Genomic DNA, 19,381 nt, shown 5'->3' with positions numbered 1-19,381 from the left:
AGTTACAAATGCAAGCCAAACCATGAACTAGAGTGCATAAAAAACCCTCTTACCTCTACACAATAACTTCCTATCATAGGCAAAACCAGACATCTTCATCACAGAACGATAGGGGTTGTAAGGGACATTTGGAGACCAGCTAGTCTAACCCCCCTGCCAGAGCAGGGTCACCTAGAGCAGGTTGCACAGGAACGTGTCCAGGCGGGTTTTGAATGTCTCCAGAGACAGAGACTCCCCCACCTCTCTGGGCAGCCTGTTCCAGTGCCCTGCCACCCTCAAAGAAATTTTTCCTTATGTTGAGACAGAATTTCCTGTGTTCCAGTTTGTGCCAGTTGCCCCTTGTCCTGTCACCAGGCACCACTGAGAAGAGTCTGGCCCCATCTTCTTGGCACCTGCCCTTTAGATATTTATAAGCATTGATGAGCTCCCCTTTCAGTCTTCTCTTCTCCAGCTAAACAGACACAGGCCTCTCAGTCTTTCCTCACAAGAGAGATGTTCCAGTCCCTTGATCATATTCATAGCCCTCCACTGGACTCTCTCCAGTAGTTCCTTGTCCTTCTTGAACTGGGGAGCCCAGAGCTGGAGATAGTACTCCAGATGTGGCCTCACCAGGGCAGAGTAGAGAGGGAGGATGACCTCCCTTGACCTGCTGGCCACGCTCTTTTTAATGAGCCCCAGGAGACCATTTACCTTCTTGGCCACAAGGACACATTGCTGCCTCATGGTCAACTTCTTGTCCACCAGGATTCCCAGGTCCTCCTCCGCAGAGCTGCTTTCCAGCAGGTGAACCCCTAACCTGTACTGGTGCGTGGGGTTATTCTCCCCCAGTTGCAGGACCCTAAATGCCCTTGTTGAACTCCATTAGGTTCCTCTCCACCCTAGGAGAGCCTGGGGTGGAGTCTAGCCTGTCCAGGTCTCACTGAACGGTGGCACAGCATTCCGGTGTGTCAGCCACTCCTCTCCCAGTTTTGTGCCATCAGCAAACTTGCTGAGGGTACACTCTGTCCCCTCATGCGGGTCATTGATGAATATGTTGAACAAGACCAGACCCAGTACTGACCCCTGGGGAACACTGCTAATTATAGGCCTCCAACTGGACTCTGCGCTGCTGATCACAACCCTCTGAGCTCTACCATTCATCCCGTTCTCAATACACTTCACTGTCCACCCATCTAACCCACATTTCCTAAGCTTACCTATGAAGATTTTATGGGAAACAGCATCAAAAGCCTTGCTGAAGTCCAAGTATACAACATCCACTGCTCTCACCTCATCTACCCAGCCAGTCATGCCGTCATAGAAGGCTATCAGATCGGTGAAGCATGATTTCCCCTTGGTGAATCCATGTTGACCATTCCCGATAATATTCTCTTCCTCTACATGCTTAGAAATGACACCCAGAACGAGCTGTTCCATCATCTTTCCAGGGATGGAGGTGAGGCTGACTGGCCTGTAGTTTCCTGGGTCCTCCTTCTTGCCCTTTTTGAAGGCAGGAGTGACATTGGCTTTCCTCCAGTCCTCAGGCATCTCTCCTGTTCTCCAGGACCTTTCAAAGATGACAGAGAGTGGCTTAGCAATAACATCTGCCAGCTCCCTCAGCACTCATGGGTGCATCCCATCAGGGCCCGTGGACTTGTGAGCGTGTTGAATTTGCCTAAATGATCTCCAAGCTGATCCTCCTCAACCAAGGGAAAAATCTTCCTTTCTCCAGACTGTTTCTCTTACCTCCAGGGTCTGGGATTCCTGGGGGCCGGCCTTACCAGTAAACACTGAAGCAAAGGCGGCATTCAGTAACTCCACCTTCTCTGCATCCTCAGTCACCAGGGCACCCACCTCATTCAGCAGCAGGCCCACATTTTTCCCAGTCTTCCTTTGGTACTGATGTACTTGAAGAAGCTCTTGTTGTCCTTGACATCCCTTGCCAGATTTAATTCCAAGTGGGCCTTAACCTTTCTTACTGCATCTCTGCATACTCTGACAACATTCCTGTATTCCTCCCAAGTGGACAGTCCCTTTTTCCACATGCTGTAAGCTTCCTTCTTTCATTTGAGTTTCATCCTTGCAATGAAACCTAACCATTTCTAAGGAAAGAAAAAAGAACCCAAGAAGGCCACATGTTCCACAGAGCAGTGTGAAAAAAAGATCGGGTCAAGAAATTATTGCCAACTAAGAGCATTTCCATAGTTTAGGCACGTAGGATATACCTACATAAATGGAATTCGCCTTTTATATCTCATATTCCTGGAGGTGAAAGGAACACAATTAGTCCCGGACTGGGCAGCAGACTGTATAGCAAATACCTGCTTGAATTGTTTGTATTAAAACCAACTTTTTCCTCCCTCATAACATTAACTGGCAAGTTTGTGGCTTATTTTTAGGTTAGCAGGCATAGCTCTTCGTAAAGGTATCAATATTGCATTGTTATCCATAGAAATTACATTTTTTAACAGTATTTTGAATTTGAACACCTTCATGCTGAGTTCTATCAGATCAATAATCATTTGAATATTTTATTCTAACTTTTTTTTTTTCTCAGAAATGGCATATGAATTATACATTTGAGTTAAATTGCAACCTCTGAGGAGACCATTAACTCAAGCATCCCTGCTGCAATTAGCTTTTGTCTGCTATGGATCAGTTCCAACGTTTTCTGTTTGAAGTAGAAAGCAGTTGTAAGTCTGCCCAACGAAAGGCGAATCCCAGCCAAGATAAAGATTTACAAGAAAAGCAGATGCCAGGCAAAACCAGTTTTCTTTTTTGTACTGTCCACACCCCAAAACAGTTTGTGATGATCCCCCGTAACCACCTTCTTCCTCAGGTCGCTCTGCTTGGGACAGCCCTCAGTGATCAGTTTGTGCTGAAGCTCGCACAAGGCTTGTCAGTTCTACATCAGGGAGAAGCAGGAAGCATTAAATCCCCACTTCTAAAAGCATTAACTTCCTTTTTGAAGGAAGCACCCCCTTCCTTCAGGTATAGTGCGTGATTCTCAGTTATAGCGTATGATTTAATGTCAGCAATCCCCTTTAAAGCTTCCAGGCCTGATGAGTTAACTTGATAGGTGGGTAGTTTTTGCCACTGTAGTTCCCCAGCTGGTGCTGAACTATTGAAACTACTTAAATAAACAGCAGATTTCCAGATCTGGGTTGTTTCTGTTGTGTCACTTGCCCTCTGTGATGACTTTAAAGGTACCGCCTGAAGTCTTAAAGGTCTAATTAGTACCTGGGTGTCCCTTCCTGAGCATCAGGTGGGTCACTGATAATCTCCCAGAAAACACTATTTAGGAATGATTTATTAAACCTTTGTTTAAAGGGAAGAGTAAATTTGGAGGGATCAGTGAGCTCTGAAGCATATGCTGCATGTTCTATTTCACTATTTTTATTCCTGAATTAACAGGAAACACCCTAGTGTATACAATGACATGGTTTTGCTGCATCAGATCTGTCGTGGACATCTGAATGCTAAATTATTAAGGTAGCGCATATTTAGACTGTCATCTGTGCTCCTGAATACAGATTTCCCCATATCCAGCACAGCACCAGGCTTACATCTGCTGTGGGCAGATTTACTATTTCTTGTCCTATTAATTGTACGGAATATGCAGAACATATTTCTCTGTATATCCTCATGATCCACAGACCTGATAGAAAATTCTTTTGCACGCTAACTAGAGTTTCACTCTCATCACTGACAAGAAAAGAAATAGTTTCAAGGTCACTTACGTAGAATTAACTTCAGGCTGTCAGATATATGCACCCTCCAAGCTATCTTGTGTTTCCTAACTGAGCCCTGGAGGAGTCAGCGAAACGTAGTAACATGCACGGCAGAATTATGGGGTATTTTGCCGAGAAGCCAGGAGAGATGTTATTTCAGTGCTATGGCTTATTGCACAAAAATACTTAAGAGGCTCTCCCAAGAAACAGCACTTCTCATCCACTTCATGGCAAGCAGAGAGAATAGTCCCCGATGGATAAGTGCCTTCCTCCTTTCCTCTTACACACCCACCCTTCACCTTCCAGGGCAGCAGCAGGGCTGACAGCCAGGCTTACTTTAGGGAAACCCCAGTGACCGGCTGCTCTCCAGGTCACTGCAATAGTGCCCGGATGGGCCAGGAAAGGTCCATCGCAAAAACCTTCCATTAGCACAGGAAAAAGTAGCAGCTTGACAGCCTTTGTCCTTACTGAAGAGGCCTCCAGCGTTCCAGGATCTCAAACAGTAACTGAGCAGCACCCATGGTACCGCACAGCGGCAGACTACCAAAATACTATTTTTCGCTACATTTTTTTTTTAATAATTATTATTTTCCACACTTGCCTTCCTCCTGGGCAGGTCCCTTCACCTTTCCCTCGAGGCTGGTGCACCGCACTGCTGGCAGCCACTAGAGGATGCCCCCAGGGCACTCAGCCAGCAGCAGGTCAGGCTGGCTTGGGTCGGGACAGAGCCTCCCTATCCCTCTCCTAGGGATGCTCCTTTCTCACCTGCGGCATTAGCACCCACACCCTCGCACACCTGCAGGTTAATTTTGCATTGCTCAAGGTTGCCCGAGGCTAATTTTGCATTTCTGCAGCAGGTGGTGGGCCAGCGCAGGACTTTCCCAATAGTTTGGAACCTCTGTGGGGCCAGGGGGGAGCAGGAGGTGATATTTCAGAGTGAGTAAAACTCCCAAAGCACTGGAAACAGCAGATGCCCAGCATCCCTGCTTGCCCAAAACAGCTGTGCGGCATAAGGAGGGAAGACACCGCTGAAGGAGGGGGTTGCATCTGTCCTTTTCTGCCCGCTACAGCGTGAAAGCAGAGCCAGGCTGCAGATCCCTCAGCAGAACCCAGGAACCCTGGGGTGGCTAGTGACAGCAGCCCAAGGGTCCCTCCCCAGCCGCTGGGTCAAATTCCTCCCTGGTGTAATCTCCCGGGTCTCCTTGGGCAGCCCCGCTCCCCTCCCTGGCCCAGTAATTATCCAGTAAGCTGCTCATGCCAGCTCACTTTTTATAAAAGCACCTCTAGATGTGAGGCTGGTGTTTATTCATTGAGTTTCTCTAAACTTTTCCTTTCTCCTTCTCTCCTGCCAAGGCTCAGAGATGGTACAAGCCCAGGAAGTAAATAGAAAATGCCAAGCTTAGGTTTTTTAGGTCACTGTAAACTACACTCTTATCTGTTTCCAGAACACATAAGCCACAGGATGTCATCTTGGGTCAACACAGAAGGATAAAGACTAGAAAGGTGTTTTTGGCTGTAGATATGGATAAATCAGGATCACGTAGGGGAAGTATATTTTTGTATTCAAGCAGCCTTTTTTATCTCGGAGCCCTCTTCTTTTTTCCTCAAAGGATCCATATTGTTCTGGCAACAAAGATCTTTTTATATCTCTGGGTTTTCACGTTCTGCCCAGCAGCCTATCATAAGAAAGCACAAATCTACTAAATAGTAAAATGAGGGATTATTTCTACTCATCTGTTGACAGACATTTCTCCAAATTGGATCAAATGATTAAAGGTATTAGAATGACGTCTTGCGGATCCAGATCAAATCATTTGAAACCTTGAGACTGTTTCTCCTTTGCTTGGAAGGAACCACCAGAAATAGTTGTAGGTGCTAATTGCCCATTATTCTCACTAATGTGAAATTGTTAATTGGGGTCTTTGAATATTTTACTCGCTTGAATCCTAAGCGGGGGAGCTCAAGATGGAAGGACCGTGCAGTGGCTCGCTTCCCACCGTGCCGTTCGGGGTCTCTTCCAACGCCTGAATGGTTCTTCCTCCAGTTGCTTACGCCGAGAAGAGGGGTCCAGGCTGTGAAATCTTCCAACATCTCCCATTACGAAGATGGCACTGCTGAAAGTTAAATTCAACCAGAAGAAACGGGTAAAACTAGCCCAGGGACTATGGCTCATGAACTGGTTTTCAGTGTTTGCTGGAATCATTGTTTTTAGTATGGGGTTGTTCCTCAAAATTGAACTCCGGAAGCGAAGCGAAGTGATGGACAATTCTGAAAGCCACTTTGTGCCCAATTCTTTGATATTGATGGGTATATTATCCTGCGCCTTCAATGGTTTTGCTGGCAAAATTTGTTACGATTCTTTGGATCCTGCTAAATTTGCCAAGTGGAAGCCTTTGCTGAAACCTTACCTGGCACTGTGTTTCTTCTTTAACATACTCATTTTCTTCGTTGCTCTGATTTGCTTTCTCATGCGGGGCTCTCTGGAGAGCACACTGGCCCAGGGGCTCAAGAACAGCATGAAGTTCTACCGGGACACAGACACCCCCGGAAGGTGCTTCATGAAGAAGACCATTGACATGCTCCAAATTGAGTTCAAATGCTGTGGGAACAACGGCTTCAAAGATTGGTTCGAAATTCAGTGGATCAGCAACAGATACCTGGACTTCAGCTCCAAAGAAGTGAAAGAGTAAGTGACTTAGTGGGGTTCGTATCGCATGGTATCAAACTAGTTGATCAGTATCGTACTAAAGAACTGTACATCGAAACAGGCACTGACTGGAGGGGGGGTTGTATAAAACGGGGGTTTTCTCTGCTTTTGCTTAATGAGCATCCCAAACGTTCAGCTAGATTGCTTCCTCCCCTGGCAAATTCCTCTAGCATTATCCAGACCATAAAATATAACGCACTAAAATACAATTCTCACTCTTATGCAGTGCAATGTAGACAGACTTACAATAATAATTTCTAATCCCTTTTACCTCTTTATAAACCCCTTACGTTGAGCCACACGTACCTATTCCCAAAATCGACAGGGGAATGTGAGAACATCACTATTCCTAAAGCAGATTTCAATGGGACTTATTAAGTTCCTAAAAAAAGACGTCCCTGGATATATACTGCTGACACCACTTTTAAAACGCCACTTTAGACATTGGCAATTAAGCAATCTCATGGAAACAAATAGAAACAGTAAAGCTTTACTGATAACTCATGTGTTTTAAATCCCTCAGTTTTAGAATTTTATTTTTATATTCATTCAATGGATTGTGTGACAATATTGAGCCGTCAACACCCTAGCTTGACGTTCCCAGCTTCACGCAATGCCCAGTGTAGCCAAATGCATTTTATGTTCTCTCCCGTATAAAAACATGCTCAGTATATATGCTTGTGCCTAATTTTTTTAAAATCTTACATGAAAACAGCACTAGTTTCCTCTATACAAACCAGAACAGACTGTTGATGAGAAACACCGTAATGGCTCTGATGTCAGTGCCTAAAGAGGCAGTAATCTCAAAATCAGGTTAGGCGCAGTAAGCGCAAGTCAAAAAATAAATATGGGAACAAACGAACTTTTGAAATTAAAAAATAAGCATTGAGCATAAATGCCCACAACCTTTTAATAGATTAAGCATCGGGGGAAGAGATCGTTATTCAGAGTTCTTTGTGAACATCGCTGGTTAACGTTCATACTCTGTGGCTGCCCAAAGGGTCTTGTAAACTGGAAGCAATCTGCTTTTTAAATGTACTGCCCGCGTTAAAAACATCTGAATTAATTTTGAAAAGGACTTTGTGTATCTCGTGGGATCCCTGCCTGACTGTGTAAACAGTATTTCAGTTGTGCGTGTCTCTCTGCGTATTGTTTAGACTTGTTGGGTGGTCGGGTTGTTTTTGCGATTCTGAACTGGGACTTCGTAGTGAAAACTGTGACAGGCTTAACCCGTTGCTCTGCGGGGGTTGTAACAAATAAATACATTCGCTATTTAATAAGGGAGTATTTGCATTGCGAAGGTATGCCCATGGGTATAAATAACTACTTGAAAACATAATAAGTTCACCTTGCCAGCATTATGTGGAGATTTGAGAGCTGTAACTTAATCCAGCAGCAGTGGAAGGGCAAAGCACACAGGGAAAACAAGGTTATATTGTCCTTAATAAATGATGTCTTGTTTGGGGCTGAGACCTGGGGCAATTTCTTTGTACTACTGAGGCAGGAAATAGGGCATTAAAAATCCACAAACGGATGTTAATGAGTGAATTCAGGGTTTGAACTGCGCGGTGGTGCACAAACTCTGCTCGTATTCCTGGTGGGATATTTTTGTCCCTTTGAAGTCAATAGCAAAGTTCTCCTTAATTCCAGCGAAGGTGGGAGTCCGTCCCCCTGCAATGTGATTTTTATATTATTTGTAGAGCAGAGGCCTGATCCAATCTCTCTGAAACTGGTGGAGCATTTACACATCAATGGGAATTAGACCCAACGCAGAGCACACTTTACATCTAGAGATAAAACCTCAACTGCACTTGGCATTTAGATATATTTAGGTCACGACCGCAAAGTGGAATTTTCCTTCACCAGGCTGTTGCAATCACTTCTCTCTCCCTGACTCAATTTTAAAATATCCACATAGAATGCTACAACCTACTCTCAGGGGTTTTTTTTTCACCTTTCTAGATCACTGGGGCTCTCCATTCTGTCATTTTCTAAGCAAAATGACATTTGTTAGAGTTGCAGTCCTCTTTTTGTAGTCATTTTCTGCAGTGCCAGTGGAACTATTTGCCTTCTAAGCATCTCTCATCTCCTAAGGCACCAGACTAAATGGCTGTTTATGGAGTTGGGGAGCTCCTGCGAGGATTTCAGAAATTTTTCAACATCCTGTTGCTGAAGCCCATTTTACGTTTTAAATACTGCCTACCTTCCCAAGCCAAGAATAAATGTGTAACCCCTTCCCGGAGCTATTATCCTCAAAGAGAAGCTGTTAGGTTTGCTGGATCAATGGGTATAGTGGGTACTAAGGTTGTTGTGGGTCCTTTTCCAAGCTCAGGTCACCTTCAACATCTCCCTAACTATGCTGTGATCACTCTTTTATGACTGCCCCTCCTGAAATTTCTCTCTGCCATTTGCTTTTCTTAAATATTAATTTCTTTGAAGAAGCGACCCAAGAGGGTGCATTTCCATCATGAAAAGTTAATTATAGACTCAGTGTAGCCTTGACATAGAAAAGGATTTCAGAGAGGAAAAACAACCGGGACAAATGCCGCTAAATACACAGGGGATGCGGAGAAATGGCATAGCCAGGAGGAACGATAGAAGATCCACGCTCTCTTTGATTTCCTTTCTTATCCAAGTTTGCTCCGGTATGCTCCATATATATATCTTTAAATGTGTCTGTGTGTATTCACGCTTCCTTCTGCCCTTGCCCGTAGTCGGATCAAAAGCAATGTGGACGGAAGGTACTTGGTGGACGGCGTCCCTTTCAGCTGCTGCAACCCCAGCTCCCCGAGACCCTGCATCCAGTACCAGGTCACCAACAACTCGGCTCACTACAGCTACGACTACCAAACGGAGGAGCTCAACCTCTGGCGCCGCGGCTGCCGGGAAGCCCTCCTGCACTACTACAGCAGCATGATGAGCTCCATGGGCGCCGTCGTCCTCCTCGTCTGGCTTTTTGAGGTAACCCTCTCCCCCCCGTCCCCCCCCTTCCCCCCCCTCCCCCCCCAGGCCATGCTGTGCTGAAGCGCCAGGTCCAGAGGAGCAGAGCATTTTTCAGCATGGGCTTCCAAGTTAAATATCAGATCTATTTAAAATAAACTGTCCGCCGTCCTTCTTTGGCTGAGAAAACATCTAATAGTGACCATCTACGTAAGGCCTGAAAGGTCCCGGGCCGGAGACACAGCTGGGAAGCACGGGATGGGGGTTAGATTGCAGACCCCCCCTTCAGAGTAGTCCTGCCAGAGCCTCAAGTATCCCCACAGCAAGAGGGGAAAAAAGGACCGATTTTGTGCCAAATGCAGGGTGCTGAGCAGGGAAGGGTGTGGGAGGGCTCAGCTGTCCAGATGCATTAATTTTATGTGTGTCACCATTAGTGGTGAATGAAAAGTGCGCAAAGCGGCACGTCAGAAAGAGATGGCAGTAATTTGTGGGACAGAAAGTGCAATTAAGGGCTTTATGTGCTGATGAAAATAAGACCTGGAGCCAAGCGCAGTCTCCAGCTTCAGGGCAGCATTTGGTTTAAGGTCCTTCATCAGCTCCATCACTGGTTTTGGACACAAGAAGTGGTTTAGGTGAAGCAAGTGGATTAATTTTATTTTATTCTGCTTCCCAAAACCACAGTGTGCACGCAAACAGGTGCAGATACTGCCCACTGTAGGTGTTTGTGGGTACCATTGCCCAAAGTGCAGCTTTGCTGCTAAAATACCATCCATTCGATGCAAGGCAAACATGTCCTTCTGCCTCTGGGAGATGGCCAATTCTCTAGCCGGGGTGTTTGATCAATATTAACACACGGAGACGGCAGTGGCACGAGAGCCGGCGTGTGAGGCGGGGGGTGTGGAGGTAGAGCAGGACCCGATGGCCGACAGGGAGGGGGCAGCTTGCTGTGCGACACAGAGACCCTTTTTAACCCTTGAAACAGCTGCTGCAAATGGCATTGCCTTATGATTCAGCTGGCTTCTTAAAAATTTGCGTAAACCTAAAAGATGCATTATATTTTGATAAACCTAAACAATGCGTTAAGTTTTGATACAAGCACTGGCCCACACCCTTCCAGGAATGAAGGTGCTTTTTAGAAAACAAACACCTCCCCAAACAATCCGTGAACTGAAAAAAAAAAATATATCATAAAACTACTTCATGTTGTGTTATTTTGAAAATAACTGCTCCGAAGGAAATTAAAAAAAACTCAGGAGAAAAATGCACAGAAATACTAACGCTAGCTGCGAAAAATCATGACTTGGAACCCGTAACGTACCTCTGCTGACTTGTAGGAGATTAATGGTAGTGATACGTTAACATTAATAGCAGTGATTAAAATGCAGTATTTAATTCTAACTCTTCAAAGTACACCCGGGTACTTTTTCCAACCTGTGGCATAATAAGAAATATGATCTTCTCTTTTCCCCTTTGTCTTTTTTAAAATACAAGGTGAATTTTTCTTCAGGCAATCAGAGGACTCTCAGGGCAAAGCTTTAAAGAAATATCACAACCCTGGGTTACATTAATTGGGCCCTCCTGAATATTTATGACTTGCCTGATATTCTGCCATAAAGGGTCCAGATTTGGGTCTCAAAACTCCCTCCACTTTTAAGGCAAACTTTGAAGGAAGGAAGCAACGCAGGAAGCAGACATTAATTTAGCCTCCCTTTGAAACATAACCGCTTTCTTTAAATCGCAATCAGGGTAGGAAACAATTTTATATCGAGTAGGAGCGTGGCAGAGGTCCCGACCCCTGGCCAAGTAAGACGACGATCCGACCAGGGTGGGACCCAGCGGGGATTTAGCGTGCTGGCTCCGCGCTTCTCATTTTCCCGTGGAGTGGCTTGCTGAGAAATTACAGGGAAGTGCAAAAGCAAAGGAGCGCCCTGGTTTGCTTTGCACCCGGCGACAACAGGAACTCCCGCCAGCGGCACGGCCACAGCAACCTCCCCAGCAAAGCCCTTCTGGGGGCCGGCGGAGGATGCTTTCCAGCCGGGTTGGTGGTACAGAGATGTGGGAAGGGGGACAGGGCACGGAGGGAAACACTCATCGCAGCTGTCACTTTTCGTGGAAAAAAAAAATAATAAAAAAATCACATGCCAAATGGGTGTAGGGACCTCAGGGAAGGCCATTTGGGTTTAATGTTTCCATATTAGGTGCAAGGAGGAATGAATCTATTTTGAAGTATCAAAACTTCTGTTTGAAAAAAAAGTAGTGTGTCGTATTTTTTGAAAATAAATACATTATTATCCACATGCCGCTTTTACTAGCAAAAGCTGTAGGCTTCCCATGAGGGACAACTGGTCATGAGGGTGACAAAAAAAGATCACCCCATGCTCTAGCTAAGCCGCCTCAGGCTAAACCCTGGCAAACAGATGGGCTTTGCTGCAGAAGGTCAAGCGGAGCCAGCCTAGCTCTCTTCTTGACCTGCCTCAGCCAGCGAAGAGGAAATGGAGGGTCCAAGGGTGCCCTGAATAGAGAATTTCAAAAGGAAGCGAGGGCAGCAGCTGGTTCCCGAGATGCTCCAGGTCCTTCACCTGTATAAACATGTGGCTCTCGATAGGTCACAGGTACCGCAGTGGCCGCGACCCTGAGATTCATCTCGCATGTGGTGCCAGAGAGGGAGCCCAGCACTGAACTCCAGGAGGTGGGAACCCAGGAGAACAGTGAGACAGGAGCAGGAGGTGCATTGCACATCACGCGCTAGAGAGTAAACTCTCTGATGCACTGAACAGTACGAGTGAACTCCCACAATGATCTTCCAACCCAGCCCACAGGCAGCAGGGATGCTCCAGACGGACACAGTTTGCTCTGCTGGCACAGATGGAGGGGCTGGGCATGCGGGGGGATGCACCAGACCAGTCTGCCCACAGCCAGTCCTGGAGAAACACAGTGGCCTTATTCTTCCTGACACTTTAAAGTTGCTGTAAAACAACAAGAGTTTTCATGACAGTTTGGCCGGGGAAACCATCACTCATCAGGGCTAGCTTTGTGACCTTGGTGCCGAGGCCTTCTCTGCTGGATTGTGTTTAAGTACAGGTCTACAATTCAGAGGCACAGACTGGTTGAGGTTGGCAGGGACTCTGGTGGTCATCTTGCCCACAGCCCCACAGCTCAAGCAGGCCACCTGGAGCTGGTTGCCCATGACCATGGCCAGACAGCTTTTGAATATCTCCAAGGAGGGAGACTCGAACGAATCTCTGGGCAACCCGTGCCAGTGCTCGGTCACCCTCTCAGCAAAAAAGTGTTTCCTAATGTTCACAGGGAACCTCCTGTGTTTCAGTTTGTGCCCATTGTCTCTTGTCCTGCCATTGGGCACCACTGAAAAGAGCCCAGCTCCATCTTCTTTACCCCTCCCTTCAGGTGTTTATATATAGATTGATAAGATCTGCCCTGAGCCTTCTCTTCTCCAGGCTGAACGTTCCCAGCTGTCTCAGCCTCTTCACACAGGAGAGGTGCTCCATCCAGTCCCTTCATCATCTCAGTGGCCCTTTGTTGGAGTCCCTCCACTATGCCCACATCTCTCTTGTAGTGAGGAGCCCAGAACGGGACACAGCACTCCCGCTGTGGCCTCACCAGTGCCAAGTAGGGAGGAAGAATCACTGCCCTCAATCTGCCGGCAATACTTTGTCTAATGCAGCCCAGGATACCATTCGCCTTCTTTGCCACAGGGGCACATTGCTGGCTCGTGTTCAACTTGGTGTCCACGAGGACCCCAAGACCCTTTATTGCCAAGCTGCTTTCAGCCAGTCACGCCCAGCATATACTGGTACATGGGGTTGTTCCTTCCACAGTGCAGGACTTCAGCAAAACTGATGGTCCAAGGCTCTATGCTATCATATAGGAGATGGACTAATTTACCAGATAGTTGTCTCTAGATGCTGATTCTCTTCTCACCCAGCAGAGAAGGCAGGCTCAGGTCAGTGGAGGTGATGACAGCCTGAACATTTTGCATTGCTTTTAGGAAATCTCAGCCCCAGGGACCCAAAATCTTTCTGAGCAAGATTTTTAAGAAAATAAAATCTTAAAACTGAGAGAAAACGTCACAGAATCTCATCCGAGGGCAGGTCAGCTGCTCTCTTCTGCACAAACAGCTTCCTTTTTTAAAGCACGACCATATTTAGTGACTTAGAGCCTTCCAGGAAGCCTGTAAGTACGGCTAATTCTGCTTTCAAATAGTGGGACTTAGTAAGTCAGTCGCAAAAAAAAGGTCCTGCTGACATGCAGTGAGGTAGCACAAGCAGAGAGCAAAGTGGAGGCCATCTTTTGTGTCCAGTCCTATTAATCTTTACTTGCCACAGCAATCAATATGAAAGATACTAGTGTCATGACTGAGAGCAGTAGAACTGGGGCTCAGATTGAAAGGAAGGTGTCAAAGGCTTTAAATCCCAAGACTAGTGTGATGTGATCTGTTGCTTTTTGTGACCTCTATAGAATAGGTCTCCAACTGATTTAAGTCACCATGGTATTGGGCAGATCCACAACAAAATGAGACTATTTCCAGATTCAGGGCCATTAGAGACTTCTTTGAGGACAAAGGTATTGCAAGTCACGCATTCTTATGTTGAACAGGACAAAAATTTGCCTTTGGATATGGAAGTATTTGGTGAAGCTTGTTTGTTGGACCAGTGTTTTTCACTTTCTGGTTTTGAATGAAGACAGAGAAACATCAACATCTGAAAATTTCAATTGTATCTAATGGTTACCCTTTAGTCTTCCAAGAGTTTGGAGACACTGATCATACACAAGCAGGATGACCAGGGTAGACAGGCTAACGAACAGTCCACAGAAGCACATGCTTGAGCAGTCCCGTGAGTCCAAAAGCCAGATGTGAATTTTCCAATTGGCCACACTATGTGGGTGAATCCCAACTTCAAATCTGCCCGATGCTGTGATCCTGCATGACAGTTTGCAAGCTTCCTCCAGCTCTAGTTCAAAAGCCTCAACAGAAAGCAGCACCTTGCATGTCCAGGAAAGCTCTCCGTGGGCCTCAGCTGTGCCACCAGGTAAGCAGCACACGGGGATGCCGACTTCTTTAACCATTAGGGTTTAGGAAGTCCAGAGGTAATCCTTCCTTGGGAATTTGAATAGGGTAACAGAGGCATCCTTCCTCCCCTACAGAACAAATCCTATGAGGTCATTATCAACAACAAGCGGTCTCGATCTTAGCTTTACCTACTGTACAAAAGACTAAATTAGTCGTCTGCTTTATCCTGGCCACCTGCTCTACCACCTCATCAAGCTGGCTCTTCTGGCTGCTGCCTTTTCTTTCTTCCTCTACGTGACAGATCAATCACTTTTCTTCATAAGCACCACAACGGTGGAAGTCAGATTGTTCTGAACGGTGTCAGAAGGCAGGAGACTGGCTAAAAACATTCTTTCTCTCTGGAGGCAGGTTTGGGGTGTTGCCAGTGTCAAGGGTGTTACACGAGCATAGTACAGTAGAAAGAGTCTCAGTCAGGGCTGCTGGGACTGGTAAATATTTTATCAGAAACAGAAATCTGTTTTAGATTGAACCAGTGAGAGATACAGATCACCTCCTGCCTTGCCGTCCTTATTTGCACATACCTATATAAAAAACAAAACCAGAATTTGAAGTAGACAAGCTGATGGCTCAAGTCCTAATGCTGCTCTGTTCTGCACAGATGCTGATTCGTTAACGCCTCCTTGATCAGATTAATATACCTGCCACATGTTAATATACTTGCCAAACATATGAAGGTCAATGTGAAGGAGAAATATTTAGAGCTGAAATTAAGTGGGCAGTGGCAGAGCACGTTGCTGCACATACAAATAGCTTTACGGACGTCGAGCGCACAGGAGCAGAGGTTTCATTAAAATCTCTCCGGAGGCATCTACCCTGTGACGGGGGTACGTGGAAAGCCCCCTCGTGCACATGGCCGCACAAGGCTGATGTTTCACGTACTTCCTTCGTAAGTTGATGCATCCACTCATCGCTTATCAACTGTCCCGCTTTCCGTGCTGCTCACTCATTTCAGACCTCCACCCTTTCCTTTCCTACTCGTGAAGGGGCGTTTTCCTCCTGCCAGTTCTCCTTCACCCCTCCTGGCCATCCAAAGGGGAAGGCTGCTCAGGATCTCCTCTCCTTTGGAGGATTCCCACAGCTCTTAAACCATGTCTGTTTGGCGCCATTGGGATTTTGTTCACACCAGCAGCCCAGGCTGCTGATAGCAGAAGGTGGCAAAGATGTGGACGAGGGTATAAAGGTTACAAAAATTTGCCTGACACACTCTGTCTTTTCCATTGCACGGCGCAGATGGTGGTGACGGTTGGCTTGCGTCTCCTACACACCTCTCTGGAAAGCATCGCAAATCCCGAAGACCCTGAATGTGAAAGTGAAGGGTGGATCCTGGAGAACAGCCTGAAAGACACTTTGAAGTCCGCGCTGGAGAATTTGAAAAAGATTGGTAAGTTCAATCAGGTGGAAGCAGATGGCGAAGGAGCCGAAGGAGAGGAAGGTGGGAAGACGCCAGCCATCACAACGGTCAGTTGAGCTTCTAATTGATGCGGACTTTTTATCAGAGAGGAATAAAAAAACTGAGAATTGTGAATATCTACATTTTAAAAGCTATGTATCAACCATCAGAATACACATTTCTACACATGCTTTTTTTTTGCATATGGGAGTATACAACATAGTGCATCTTGGGATAATACGTTTATCCACAACGTGAGTACACCATATTCATAACTTCTGGGGGAAGTGACCCCACTAGGACTTGCAACATTCATGTGGTCCCTTATCAGGGACAGGTAGTTTAAAAAAATAAAAAAAAAAAAAAAAAATTGCTGGCATCACGCTGTGATCCATTCCATCTTATTTTGAAATGAAAAGTGGAATTTTTGAAAAGCGAATATTTTTTGCTCAAGTTGTTTTATCAGCATACTTTACGTACTTCAGCTTTTAAAGACAAAGAGATTGGTTTTCTGGAGAGTAACATGTTAGCAGTTACTAACTGCTAACTAAAAGGAAGAAGGATTTCCAGAATTGTATATAACTTAGTATACAGGTATTTTGACAAACCTCTAATATAATGTGGTTTTTGGTAATGTGATAAGCAATGGTATTTTCTGCTGTATTTTTAAGATGTACATAGAAAAAAAAAAAGGAAATTTATGCTGAGAATTTATGTACTAAGCAAAAATTATAATTTAATGAAACAACACAAGTATCATGAAAACGACATTAAGGTAAGATTTATGGGGTTTGTTTCTCAGGGTTTTTTTTTCAGGCTGTGTAACTTGAACGAGCGTGTTGTAGACTTATGCTTCACCTTGTATTTAAACAAGCAGAAGCTTAGAAGATTCCTCTTGCAGTGGGCGGAATCAATGCTATGAGTATGTGCCAGTTATGGTTATTCTGGACATTTTTAAAAGTGTGTAGTCTCATAGGTTGCTCCAGAGTATTCAAGCCCAACTATTTTTAAAACAAGAAAAAAAAAAAAAAAAAAAGAAAAAATGTTACTTAGAAGTAACACTTTAAATGTTTTCCAGGGTCCTAGCAAAGGGACACCATTCACCTGCAAGTACTTCAAGCCTCAAACTTTGAGGCCAGGGAAAAGTAAGTTCAAATCAGTCCCCAGCATGCAAATTTTTGCAACTTTTCTTTTCCTTTATCAGTGATTGGGCACCCTTCATTACATCTTTTAAGTCAAAGGGAAGGCACGTTCTGCATATGTTGCATCTCTCCAAACATACTGTCGTAGCTGGAGGACCCTCTTCTCATATGCAAAGTTGGAATAAGACGTGGAAAAAGTCTGCTGTGGTGCGTGGCCTCTAGTGAGGGAACAGCGCATCATCTTGAGTTTTTCTGCAGCTGCCAGATAAATTAGCTAAAAGGAAAGAAACCCGACAGAGCAAGCCCCGAGCCCCTGCACGAACAATTGCGGACACCTCAGTCCCTCAGCTAGGAGCCAGCCACCACATTTGTTTTTAATTCGGTTGTGCAAAAGCTCTCCTCCTCTGCAGCCTACCTGGGAGGGTTTTCTCAGCAGGTCCCTTCCACCTGGTTGTTGGCCGGTCTTCCAATGAAGCCGTGTTTGCAGCTGCCTAATCATTGCACAGCCCGTTAGTTTTCATTCTTAATCACTTGTGCACTTGCCCCAGCAGCCCTCAGCTCCTCTGGCTTTTGTTCAAACTCGGTCTAAGTTGGACAGACCAGCTCACAGCGGGACACGCAGGGACGCGTCCATACCTCAAGCCATAGTCTACATCTCGGTGGCCAGGCTGTTTCAAGCCATCTGCACGCCAGGGTTTGATTTTGACAGGTATTTGTGGCATCCTTTCACTTTTTCAAAGCTGGTCAAAGCTTTTAACTTTAGTTACGATAGCGAATTATAAAGTCAACTCTATTCTTTTGTGCGTAAGAGTGACTAGAACAAGGGCACGACCGTACAAGCCAACTTGCTATTCACCACAGCCTATCGTCTATTGCTTTGCTGAGGGACACTCTGCATGGCAGAACTGTACAAACCAGACCAACTCCTTCCTTCTCAGTAAGACATCACTACGACCGGCTGCTCCTCTCAGCTGGTCAGTTAAGAGAAGAGCGGGATTGTGGATGGCGCATCATGTGGCCACGTATATCAGAGAAGAGCTTTTTGGAGGAGTCATGTATGGAGAGGAGCTGTATCACAAGGATTAATTACAGTTTTTCCTTGTGAGGCTTCAGTGTGCTGTAATTTATACTGGTTACTTAACTAGACATCTGATTTTTTTCAAAGAGATCTAGATTTATTGCTACCCTAGAAATCTGGCTTAGGCCATTGCTTTAGACAGGACTCTCCAATTATCTGTGGTCTCTATTTTTTTGGTTTTGGGGTTTTTTTTCAGCCTATTGCTAAAGCAACATAACAAATTGTCAAATTATTCTTTCAACGCCACATTGGAGAAGCCAGTTGCCAGAGTCGAGGGTCTCACAGCATTCGGCAGGTAGACAGACCATGTGAGACAAGTTTATGAAGAATAGTACCAGAATCAAGGTTTCATACAAATAAAAACAAATAGTGTATATGCTAATGCTGTCTAAAATAAAGCCTCCTGGTTAATGAAGACCTATGTAACATCTTATGACTACTACAAGATTGTAACATGACTGCTTTGTAAAATATTACCTGTAATATATCATTTGTCCAATCTTAAATACACTTTCTTGTGACATTGCAAATGCTGCTCTAGATAAAGATATCTCTGCTGCCTGCAAATGTAAATTTAGGTATTAAAAATTATATTGCAAGTAAAGATCTCTTTAAAGAAAATGTTTAAATATATACAATTTAATACAGATTTCTTTAATTTGCATTACTGATGCAATTTTTTGCTTCTGAATTCATTTTTTTGGACCCATTTTGCGTGTTCCTATAGGTGAGAAGATTTTCCCCCTCTACATAATGGTCTGAGAGAAAGCAAACCTTCCTCTTCCCACGTGCCCAGCTAAGCTCAGGATGTGCAAACAGACCCCCTGAATCACTTGCCTCTTACTAAGAGCAGAATTTGCTGGACCATTTTAGTAGCATCCTCTTGTAGTACATTGGAATTAAAACATCTTCACAGGCCTTAACTTGTAGACATGCTCAACAAGTGAAACCACCATCATCCACAGGATCCTTGACAATCAGCTACACTGGGTTTATAACCTGTTTTTTTTCCCGTTTTAAATCTAATTTGCAGCAGACATTTAAAAGAAAGCATTGTTGTTATTTTAACTTTACATAGTAAAGCTCACGTAGTCAAAGCTGCCTGCAGCAACCCAACAGCTCCCAGACCCGTGCCCTGATTTTCAAACTAATAAACTTCAGAAGGATGTGAGCTTAATTCATACTAACCAGGCCACTTCTTTTTAGGTACCTCCAATGGATTACCGGCTTAAATCCAAGTACCCAGATCTGAGAGCCAGCCCAAGGCCTTGAAGTGCCAACTTTTAAGAAACAGAATTTATTTTTTTAAAAGAAATGACAAAAAG

At 45.1% G+C, this 19,381-nt stretch overlaps 1 protein-coding gene across 1 annotated transcript; it reads left to right on the top strand.

The window, feature by feature from the left end:
- Nucleotides 1-5,815: 5,815 nt before the first annotated feature.
- On the top strand, nucleotides 5,816-15,913 carry PRPH2 (peripherin 2). Its single transcript, XM_074578230.1, has 3 exons — nucleotides 5,816-6,396; nucleotides 9,132-9,378; nucleotides 15,677-15,913. The coding sequence occupies exons 1-3, from the start codon at nucleotides 5,816-5,818 to the stop codon at nucleotides 15,911-15,913; spliced, it is 1,065 nt and encodes a 354-aa protein (XP_074434331.1).
- Nucleotides 15,914-19,381: the final 3,468 nt, after the last annotated feature.

This window comes from Larus michahellis, chromosome 3 (genome assembly GCF_964199755.1).
Source record: "Larus michahellis chromosome 3, bLarMic1.1, whole genome shotgun sequence".
In the NCBI taxonomy this organism is placed as follows: Eukaryota; Metazoa; Chordata; class Aves; order Charadriiformes; family Laridae; genus Larus; species Larus michahellis.
Note: the sequence above shows the minus strand (reverse complement) of the source record. Positions and strands in the feature narration are given on the sequence as shown.